This window comes from Tyto alba, unplaced genomic scaffold (assembly GCF_018691265.1).
Source record: "Tyto alba isolate M040663 unplaced genomic scaffold, T.alba_DEE_v4.0 Super-Scaffold_6, whole genome shotgun sequence".
Classification (NCBI taxonomy): Eukaryota; Metazoa; Chordata; class Aves; order Strigiformes; family Tytonidae; genus Tyto; species Tyto alba.
In genome coordinates this window covers 40,230,913-40,241,626 of record NW_024881327.1, presented here as the reverse complement: position 1 = coordinate 40,241,626, position 10,714 = coordinate 40,230,913, and the positions used below count along the sequence as shown (strand labels likewise).

The window sequence follows — 10,714 nt, the reverse complement described above, 5'->3', positions numbered from 1 at the left end:
TTTAAGGCCATGCTACATATGACTCGGGAAGCGGGACTAGGAAGTCGACTCGCATGGCTCTAGCCATCTAGCTGAGCCAGGCTGTGCGCAGTTCTCATGAGTATCTGAACATATGGGCAGAGTTCAGGACACCAACACACCAAGAACTCTGAGGATTCAAAAAAACCTTATCACATGCTTTGGAGGGCATAAACTTGTAAACTTTATCAGCTGCTTCAGAAAAACTGTTTGAACAGAAGTTCTCATCTGGTGATAGTGGAAGACAGTTCATCTTTCATTTGCATTTAACTATAAGGTAAAGCTATGCAGCGGGGCATGAACTCCATGGGACAGGAGCAAGAACACAGACTGCAACCCTAGAATAAATAATTTACTGCAAATTCACACCTACCTTAGTGTAGAATAATTTCTCAATAACTCGTTTCTTAGAATTTCCCACATTTGAATGATAAAATTTTACAACACTAAGTCATTATCATGTAGTTATAAAATTATGTGTCAAACTTCATGTTGAATGGTTTAAAAATTAACTTAGCTTTTCAGTGAACTTGGAATATACCAAAATAATAACAAATAGCATGTTTTTGCCATCTGTAATATTTTTCTTTCTTTAAACATGATTAAAATAGTTGAACTGTTTTATTAAACTACTAATAGTTTAATAGTGCCAACTATTAAGCACTTGCTTGAACAAATTAATGGGAACACTCACTTGAAGAACCCTGTGATTTTCACTTGTGATATACAAGCTTCCTTCACTCAGCCCCATTAACTTTCTAAATCTCCAAAGGTTTTGTTGTACTTTATAAAAAAAACACATTCTAGAGTTAAAACATTAAAATATTTCCAGTCTGGAATCAAGCTGGCTCAATTTTTTTTTCTCTCCTTAGCTTACTATTCACATATGCTAGCAGAGAACTGGATGTCTAAAAGACTGCTAGAAAAGGAACAGAAGAGAAGTGTGATGATCACAGAGCAGACAGCTTTTTATTTGTCATTTACTCTGAATTAGAAAGAAAAAAGGAGCAAGTCAAAAGTCACTCAGTTAGTTATTAAAAACAACTGATCCTAATTGATCTATCAACAGTTTCTAATGCATGCTGAATATATCACTCAACATTTACAGCCCAAACTGTTGACTGAGGTTCATCCATATTCATGAAGACATATGAGCATATCTACTACTGCAAGAAGTAATGTTGATGTGGTAACAAAAATACACAAAAACACAAGAATTTTTCAGAGCATCCATGGAGACAACTCGAGATTTCAGAAAACTATTTTTATATTACAGCTTTATTTCAAGCAGTTTCTTATTGGATACAATTTGTACATTTTGCACTATGTATATATATTAATGGAATATTTTCCAAATTATCCCTAGATAAAATATATTATGTGCTTAAAATTATTCCAGCAAAAGCTTTTCCACTTTTGCTGAGTGTTAGTTCAGATCACAGATGCAAAAAAGAGAAAAAAAATTTAAAAATGCTTTGGCAAAATAACCTCCCATGGTGATGTCATTAAAAGTATTCTGGATGCAGGACGACTTCATCCATTTTTATCCCAGTATCAGTCAAATAGATAGGAGGAAACGTATAAACACAGTTATACTGCTTTATTTAAATATAATTTAAAAGAATATAGATCTTAATTTTACAAATGTGTGGTCTCATGTTTGAATTTCAGCCAGACAGAAAACTGCCTGCTGCTTCTCAACATACAATGGTGCAACACGTTTTTGAAACCTCTAATTGCATTGTTGTGACGGTCACTGTTAAAACAAAGTTCCTGGTAAACCCAGAGCCTGTGTCAAGGTAGGACGACTGCCAAAGGTATCAAAACAGAGAAGAATCGCATGGTCATTGAACGGCACACATGGAGCTTCTAGGAGGATTAACGGTTCTTGTCACAGGCTCCTGACTGTAGTTGACAATATCTGCCTTCACCACTCTCTGTCATAAAAGAAAACACAGTAACAATCAGAAAATATAATCTTCATGCTGACAAAGCATTCAACAGATAGTTTACTATGAAATATGAAGGTAAAAACTTAGGTAAAATTTTCTCATCATCTCACAGGAAGTTGTATCAGGTGCTAATTCTGGTTCTAAATACCAGTTTATCCTTACTAAGAAGGAAGTGCCTTGGTAGATTTTCACAACACTACAAATGGACCATGACTTTTTTTGCAAAAGCAATGAATACAATTTTTCTTCCGTGAAAAGTGTTTTGTATGGAAATAATAAAACAATATTTGTTTACAAAGACTATGGTATACATTTTTGAAGAATAACTGCCTGAATTGTAATTGGAAATTGTACATAAGTTTTTCTGTCTTTACTCCACGCACTTCACAGGAAAATATGGACAGAATTCAAAGCAAATTTCAAATACAACCATATTTCAAAGAAACTTTGATAGGCAGATGAACTAAAGACTAAATTAACATAAAAAGAACTTCTGTATACCATAAATACTTATTTTCTAATACAGATCCAGCAGATATTACCCATTCTATTTACAAAGCATTTCATAAGACCATTGGTCTCTCCTAATATATGAGGAGAAGGAAATGAGATTACAATTTTGTGTCCATATCCATCTGAGGTAGCTATGTAACATTTTGAATATACAGCACTGAAAGACCTTCCTAATACAGTAACATGAAGCATTTCAAAGTTTCTATGCATTATCTGGTTTTCAGAAAAATCATGTAATTGTACACTGAGTTCCAAATTAACATGTGAAGTATTACAAGTGCTTACAGATACAAAACATATTTTTCCAACAGAACTTACTGTAACAGTTGTTATTTCATGTAAAAGCAATGCAGCTTGAAAAAAACCCCAAGTTTTCCATCAGTACCTGAACTACTGCATTGAGCAGACTTTGCTCTGGCTGTTGGAAATGTTGTGATGTTGGTTATCTTCTTCAGGGTATTTCACTAGTTCTGCCCTGACAATATGCTGTTAATCATGATCAACATAATGGAACAGAGGGCAAGAGAAGAATGTAAAAAGAGAAGGAAAAAAAAAAAATTGAGAAAATGATCAGTAGTTGAAAAGAATGAAGGAATGACATAAAAAGACTACGCAGAAGCAAAACAAAAGTGCATTTCTTTTCAGGCCTTACACTGATACAAGAGCAACACGTCTAGCTGAAAGCATCACTATCAGCACCAGGGCTGCTGCCCAAGCTTCAAGGACATGTACTTTCAAAGCACCAAAGTGAAATATTCATATGTGCCATCAATAAAAGTGTATTAAAGCAAGAGAAGGGACAGAATAAAAAGGAAGACAATTCAGTGGAAGAAAAGATGACAACAGCCTATTCCTTTAAGTCAAAGGTACTTAAATACTACATTAGTCAGCTTCCTACCAACAATTATAATAAGTGCATTAGATGTATACATGCAAGTTTCACTACATAACTATCACATAATAACTAAACATATAATCAGTGATGTAAATTAACAACCTCACATTTAAGTGCTGCAAGGTTTGATTTTTCTTTACTTCATCTAAAAATAAAAGGCTCTCATTTTTCCCCCTAAAGACAAACAAAACTGTTGCAAGTTTTCTCACTATTAATACAGTGTTCATGCAAACGGGAGAAAAATTCATACAACAATATCAGCAAAGAAGAAACAGAAGAGGTAGGTCTGCTATGAAAGATACTCTAAACCAATTTAATAATTTTTTTCTTAAACATTTCAACTTTTACACAACATATTTTCAAGGTTAAAATCAATGGATGAATTAATTTTTTACTATTATTTTAAAGGAAATAATACATAAATTGGATTATATGAATAAATAAGCAGTATATGTTAAAGATTACTTCTGTAAATAAAACCTGTATGTCAAACAAGCAATAATAATTTAATTGTCTGGTAAGGGATCTGGATTTATTGGCTGCTGATGTACTCTTCTTGAGTTTAACCGATCACATTCATATTATCTTATCTAGTGGACAACACTCATGATTTACTGGACTCCTGGCCTGATGTTATCAAGGGAAAGGTTGCCAAATCCCATGTAAGGCAGTAGTAGGAGTTTTAGCATTAAACAGTGTTATCTGAACTCACAAGACCTAGTTTCTTCATACCAATCTTTTGACTAGAGCTGAGGTAAAAAAAAAAAAAAAAGAAAGAGAAAAGTCTGGCAATCAGTAGGCAATTAATTGTTCCTCAAAACATTGGTCTAAATCCCATCCTGTAAACACAGTCAGGTTAGTGACCCATGCTTAGGCACATTGTAGCAAGATGCTGACTATCATAAATGACTTGGATTTTCTAAAGGAATTTAATCTAAATAAGGGTGAAAAAATACCACTGCAACATTTCTTTTATTAACTTCATGGTTAATTAAAAACTTAGGCTTTTTTGTATCAGTTTCTATGTCAGGCATATCATTGCCATGGTTCAAACCACTGTCAATAATGAGAAATAACCTTTCTTGGTGCAGGTGCTCTGAATTCCAGATCTGAGTTATCTGCCAAATGTTTTATTGTACAGATCTGGCGCACACACCCTGGTTTGCTGAACCGGCATTTAGTTAAAGAGAAAACTACACATCACTTACAAAAATGCTAGCTCTTGCCAATGCCAAGGAACAAAGCTGTACCCCATGCAGTTTTTACGCTATGGTTGAAAGTAAAAAATATAGAAAGAAAAACATTTGATTAGTAAAGGAGCTATTTCCTCAAATTTCATCAGACCCTTGCGATTTAAAAGGGAGAGTATTTTGAGGACTAAATATAAGTCAGAATCTGCAATTTTCTTACTTTGGAACCGTTCCACTTCAAAAACATGCTCTACTTTCCAGTCACGCATAAAGAGTAATCTAGTTCTTTGTTTCATCACAGTTTTGTCCAAATAAAGGTTTGATTAACAGTCATCTCAGCATGTTAGCAGACAAGGTTTAGTAGCTCTAGCTGAGATAGTTTAAAAACTTACCACCCCCAAATGTCTGTCCTATTCCTCTGCTGGAGATCACTGCTGCCAAAGGAGAGCTGGTGGAATGTAACGTGTACTTGCACCTCATCCGCTTCAGCACAAAGTCTGGCAGCTTCACTTAAAAACAACTTTCAGCAGCAGTTTAAGCTAAGCTGCTCAACTTCACCCTGATGTGGCCAAGGAACATGATCACCTTCCATTTTCTGATTCTGCTGTGGGAGTGATAAATTCCAGCAAAAGGGCAGTAACAAATAGTTTGGGTTGCATTAATACCTTAAACTGCTGCAGCTGTTTTCTAAAATAACGCATGCTATGTAATTCAATTTCTAAGGCTTGTCCTTGCAGTTAATTAACAGGTTGTGCTGTTAATTTGAAAGGGACCAAGAACCCCATCCACTTTTCACAAGAGCTTCTGCAGTTCTGGCAGTCATCAAAGCTCAGAAGTCATGACTCAAGACCAACAAATTCATACAAGTTAAAATAATGTGTTTGAGATTCCTACAACTTATCTCTAACTACCCGTGAGCCACCTCTAAGATCTTCCTAGTGACTGTGACAATTATAATTGATTTTAAACACAAGACATATGATCTTCAGGCATAAAATCAAAAGTGCTAGAAAAAATTTTTAAAGAGTATTCTCAACTTTAGACAATCAGTAAAAATGAAGAAATATATAATACAACATAATTCACATATAGCATTTCTCTGTTGCCATTTTACACAAACTCAATATTTCATCTTGTATTTTGCTACCACCTAGACTGAATGAAGACATCTGAAATTCTCTGACAAATATATTCAGGCAGCAACCTTCTAAATTTTTCAAATTAAGGAAATCTCACATTACACAAAACATGGAAAATTCAAATATATAATCCAGCATGTAAATAGTGCACATTTGTAAAAACTAAAATATATTTTATTCTTTTGTTTGAAGATTAAATCCTAGTTTGCATTTTTTTTCATACTTACTTTGCATTTACATTTGCATACTTACTGATTTAAGGATTAATCACACTTACTACTGTATTGTTTTTATTTGTTTCTTTATAGCATTTATCTAGCATCTGTCTCTCTACCTATCTACTTTTATAGTCCAATAGTTAAGAGTATTAAATGCCTAAAAATTTTAAGGAACACATTCATGTAACTGTTCCACAACTTAAGGTAGCCCTGTGCCCATTTTACAGATGGAAGGAAAGAAAACAAAACAAAACAAAATCACCACCACACTAATGGACCTGTACCTGTCATAAAAAAAAAAGAGTCTGTGGTAAACCAGAAACCTAGTAATGCCAACATCATCTGACACCACGTCCTTCCAGCCAAGAGACAGCTCTATGCACTTGGGAAACAGCATCTACACATTACTTCAGCTAGGCTTTTCCACTGCAGACTAATAAACTTCTCTCAGGAAATGTCCTTCTATTAATCTCCCTGAGGATATGAAGGTTAAAGTTTTCCTTCTCCAGTTCTGTGTAGGGACTTTCCCTTTTCTATCTTAAGAAGTGACCAGGGTATTTGGTTCCGTACAACAATGATCCTTAAGATACAGCTAACAGCCAGACACTCCAGTACAATCCCCATTGGTGTCTCGCTAACTTAAATTGGGGCAATTCCTACAGCCCACTCAAAATAGCACTCTCAAGGGAAGCAAACATTTGACTGGTAACAAAGAACTAGTGCTTGTTCAGAGTGGACTGAAACTATGCTTGATTAGCAGAACTTTGCAAAGTCAGACAGTTGCTTTCCAGCTCTCTCTCTAGTTACATGTACAGCATAGCATCACTTATTCACTTCTACTGTACCACAATGAAGTTTCTTTTCTGTTCAACTCTGTTCCCTGGCTTTGTTTCTTCTTTTGTTGTTTTTTGTTGGTGTTCTTGGTTTTTCAGGGTGTTTTTCTTACTTTTTTTTTTTTTTATCACTATAGCTTGCATTCACATTAACAGTAATGTATGGGCCACAGAGAGTATTTAGTTTATGCATATTAACTATTTATACGCTATTGCTATTGCAATTTGTGTAATACAGCTGATACCAATTTGACATAGACAGTTATGTACTCTTGAGTCAGGACTATACAGAGGTTCTTACTTTAAAAACAACCTAAAAACAGACGCTTTCTTTAGAAAGCTACAATTTTCTATATAACTCCATTTATCATATTCTCTTTTTAATTTAAGGTATCTGCATTCCTATCTACAAGCTTACACCTGAGTTACCAGAACACACCAACACACAGCACAGAGAAGTCTGTGGCTGATGTTCCAGTGCTAGCTAAATAAGTAATGAAAAATTAAAGAACTCTATGTGCTTAATTATTTACATGCAAATAATCAAAGAGCTCAGAACAATAAATGGACGGTGCCTTAGTAGTAAAAGATCATTTAAAAGATACACTCGGTATTTCTCTACCTATAAATTACACCTTTTTGAAACTACTTAGCTTTGCTTGTTAAATATGCACTGTAAGTATATTTTACCATTTTACTGTTTGCAATACAGTTTTCTAGTTAACCACTTCAACACAGATTGTAAATACTGCTGTGGCAAAACACTTTCAGAAATTATATATTTATTATATATTTCAAAAAGCAGGAGACCAAGCTGTACATAGAAATGTTTTGCCTTTTTTTTTAAAATAAATTTGTTGACTTATTTTGTGGTACTTGTTTAATGTTGGTATTAGCTAGCAGTTCCAGGATATTACACCACTAGAATGGCTACCCTTTGGTTCAACAAGTACGTTTAAAATAACTGTATTGTAATCTCAAACATCATTATATAGTAAGGGTTACCTCAGTAGTATAATCTTTGTTTTTGAGGTTTCTGAAACTGGGTTTGTATAAAATCTTTTTGGCTTAAACCTATGCACACAGTCTTACTGTCAGGAACATTATTTTTAGAAGCAGGAAATAGGAAGAAGGAGGTGGTAAGGGAAAAGGGATTATAGTAGAAAACCTCTTGCTTATGTGAATAATTAACACATTTTTGATCTCATAAATTTCACTGATAAAAATCAAATGACTTCCAACTCTGGTAGATACAGTTAAGTAAGTGCTCACTTTTCAGTTAATATAGTTACAGTTCAGATTTTTAAAAATAGCAAAATCATCTTTTCCCAATTTATTTGTAAGGCCCTAAAACAATGCTCTCATTAGAACCATTTTGCATTCAGCGACTACTGGACAGCATGAACTACAAGAAAGTTCTGCTACAGTTCAGAGCAGAACATGCAGCAGGGTTTTGCCATGTGTTCACAGTGATATCGCTGTATTCACATCCCTAACTCACTGCTTACACCAGTGTAAAAGAATGGGGGAAAACCTTCTTGATGACCTTCCCACCTACTGCTGGACAACATTCTCTCCTCTCTCAGCCCTTTCTTACTGCAGAGGAAATGACAGAAAATCCCCAAGATAACCTTCATAGCACAAAGAACAAAACAGAAAACGCAAGGGCAGAAACTATTCACCTCCTCTGGGGGGAGATTATTTGGGACTGGTACAGTAAGAAAAATAATTGCAGATGCCAGGGACCTATAACAGCTACCCAAACACATGATTCCACAGGTCTGTCTGCTGTTGAGACTAGGTATACTGAGCCAGAATAGGATCCATTTCTCATTTGAGCATCAAAATAAAATGGAAAATAGTGACCTTACAAAGTCAATATTCCTTCCCTGAGGCAGACAGTCACTACTAAGGTCCTATATTATACATGCACACAATGAAGACTTGTCCTGGGGTTTGAGTGAGTGGTGGGGTTTTTTGGTAGCAGGGGAGGGGGCTAGAGCGGTGGCCCCCTGTGAGAAGCTTCTCAAAGCTCCCCCAGCTCCACCTCAGCACCAAGGCCGAGCCAAGCAGCTGCGCCTCTGTGATAACATATTTGAGAAGGGGACCTGGGAAGAGGAGCTGGAGTTGTAAGGAAGACTTGCGACATCTATGTGAACACCAAGGCCAGTGTAAGAATGGAGGAGGAAAGCATGGGGGAGGTGCACCAGATCAGAGACCCTCCACCCATATCCTGTAGTGAGACGACAGGGTGGCCCCCCCACCACCCATGCAGGTCTATGGTGGAGCAGATGCTAACATAAGATCTGTGTGGTGCCCCATGCAGTTTAAGGTGATTATACCCAAAGGAGGCTGAGATCTGGTGAGAAGAAGTAGCCCCTGCTGTTGTAGTTCAGCGCTGGGAGGATTGCAGCATGTGGGGGTGTCCCATGCTGAAGCAGCTCATGAAGGGCTGCAGCCCGTGGGAGGGACTCCGGTTGGAGAAAGTTGGTGTCCCACGCCAGAGCAGTGTAGGGAAATGCTGTGGCCCATGGGAGGGACTCACGTCAGAGAAAGTTTGTGGAGAACTGTCTCCTGTGAGAGGGGGACCATGATGGAGCAGGGGGAAGACTTTCCAGAAGTGCCCCTCCACCCAAGACGGAAGAAGCGGCAGCACTGACTGCACCCCCCATTCCCTGCCCCTGTGACACCTGGGGGAGGAGGTAGAGATATCGGGAGCAGAGCTGAGCCCGGGAAGAAGGGAGGGGTGGGGGGAAGTGTTTTTAAGATGTGATAATGCTTCTCACCGTCCTACCATGCCTGTTAAGTGCTGTTGTTGTTAGTGTCTGTATTAAATTTATGTGTTTTTTTAATTCCCTAACAAGTCTGTCTTTTGCCTGTAACCATAATGGGTGATTCATCCCTCCCTGTCCTGAACTCAATTCCCAAGCCTTTGCCTATTTTCTCCTTCCCAGCACTGGGGCAGAAGAGGGGAGTGACCATCTGCGTGATGCTCAGTTACCCTCTGAGCTCAAACCACGGCAAGACTAAAATCTGAGATTAACTAAACAGGATTTAATATAGTTGATTCCTGACTCTCTGACTGACAAATAATATTTTGTCCTGTATGACTACAAGGAAGATTAACTTAGAACATTTCCACTCACAGAAGCTTATGCCTTCTATCACTTGAATTTGTAGTGTTCTAAAATGAAATGCTTTAAATATATAAAGAAACGGGAACAATTGTCATAAAAACATGTATCTGGCATCAATGTACAATATTTAATGTATATATAAGAGTATCTTCCATGATACCTGTCTATTTATACCTAGAGAGAGGTTTTAATTTCTAAACCAATTTTAAGTACTATTTTTAAGCAAACAGCTCTCAAACTGAAGTTTTTTCCTAATTTTTGAACATACATTTTCTTGTTTCAGCATGTTTATCATGATGGATAAATAAAGAATCATTATATTTTAAAAAATCTGTTGTGAAAGTAAATAATTGGCTTATTGGCTTCAGAGCAACAGATGCAGCTTGCTTTAAAGGACAGTTATTAATTTGCAATGAAATTATTTTTCTAATACTAAATAAGATAATAAGAAAAAACATATATTTGTGGAAAATCACCTGTGATTGCTCCAATTCTGCTTTGTTTAATTTGATGCCAAGTATGTCAGCAGCAATTCTCTGAAAACACAGGAAGACCTATGGAAAAAAATTAAATTGCATTTAAATGATTAAAAACAGACATCCTTGAGGTTCTTTCAAATATATCAAACCATTCATGAACTGTAAACAATGAGATATACAAAATTATGACCTGTGCAAAACAGATCTGAAAATAACCTCATCTGGTACATTCAATTTTGTTTAAAAATTGAAGAAAATAACTCAACAATGGTACAAGGAACGAACAGTATACTGGATTGTTAAGCAACACTTCTACTCTGCCTCCAGAGACCCAAGTTTA

General features: G+C 36.3%; 1 protein-coding gene across 4 annotated transcripts in view; it reads right to left on the bottom strand.

Moving 5' to 3' along the window:
- Nucleotides 1-965: 965 nt before the first annotated feature.
- RAB28 (RAB28, member RAS oncogene family) overlaps nt 966-10,714 on the bottom strand; it is a 68,482-nt gene continuing 58,733 nt past the window's right edge. For 2 of the 4 annotated variants that reach the window (XM_042808355.1, XM_032984550.2), the window contains 3 exons: nt 10,372-10,449; nt 2,869-2,969; nt 1,847-1,955 (listed from right to left, as the gene is read on the bottom strand). In XM_042808355.1, coding sequence (XP_042664289.1) covers nt 2,874-2,969; nt 10,372-10,449 — 174 coding nt within the window. In that variant the 3' untranslated portion in view covers nt 1,847-1,955; nt 2,869-2,873. Of the gene's footprint in view, nt 1,956-2,868; nt 2,970-10,371; nt 10,450-10,714 lie in introns of all 4 variants that reach the window. The other 2 variants (XM_042808356.1, XM_032984551.2) reach the window with 1 other exon arrangement.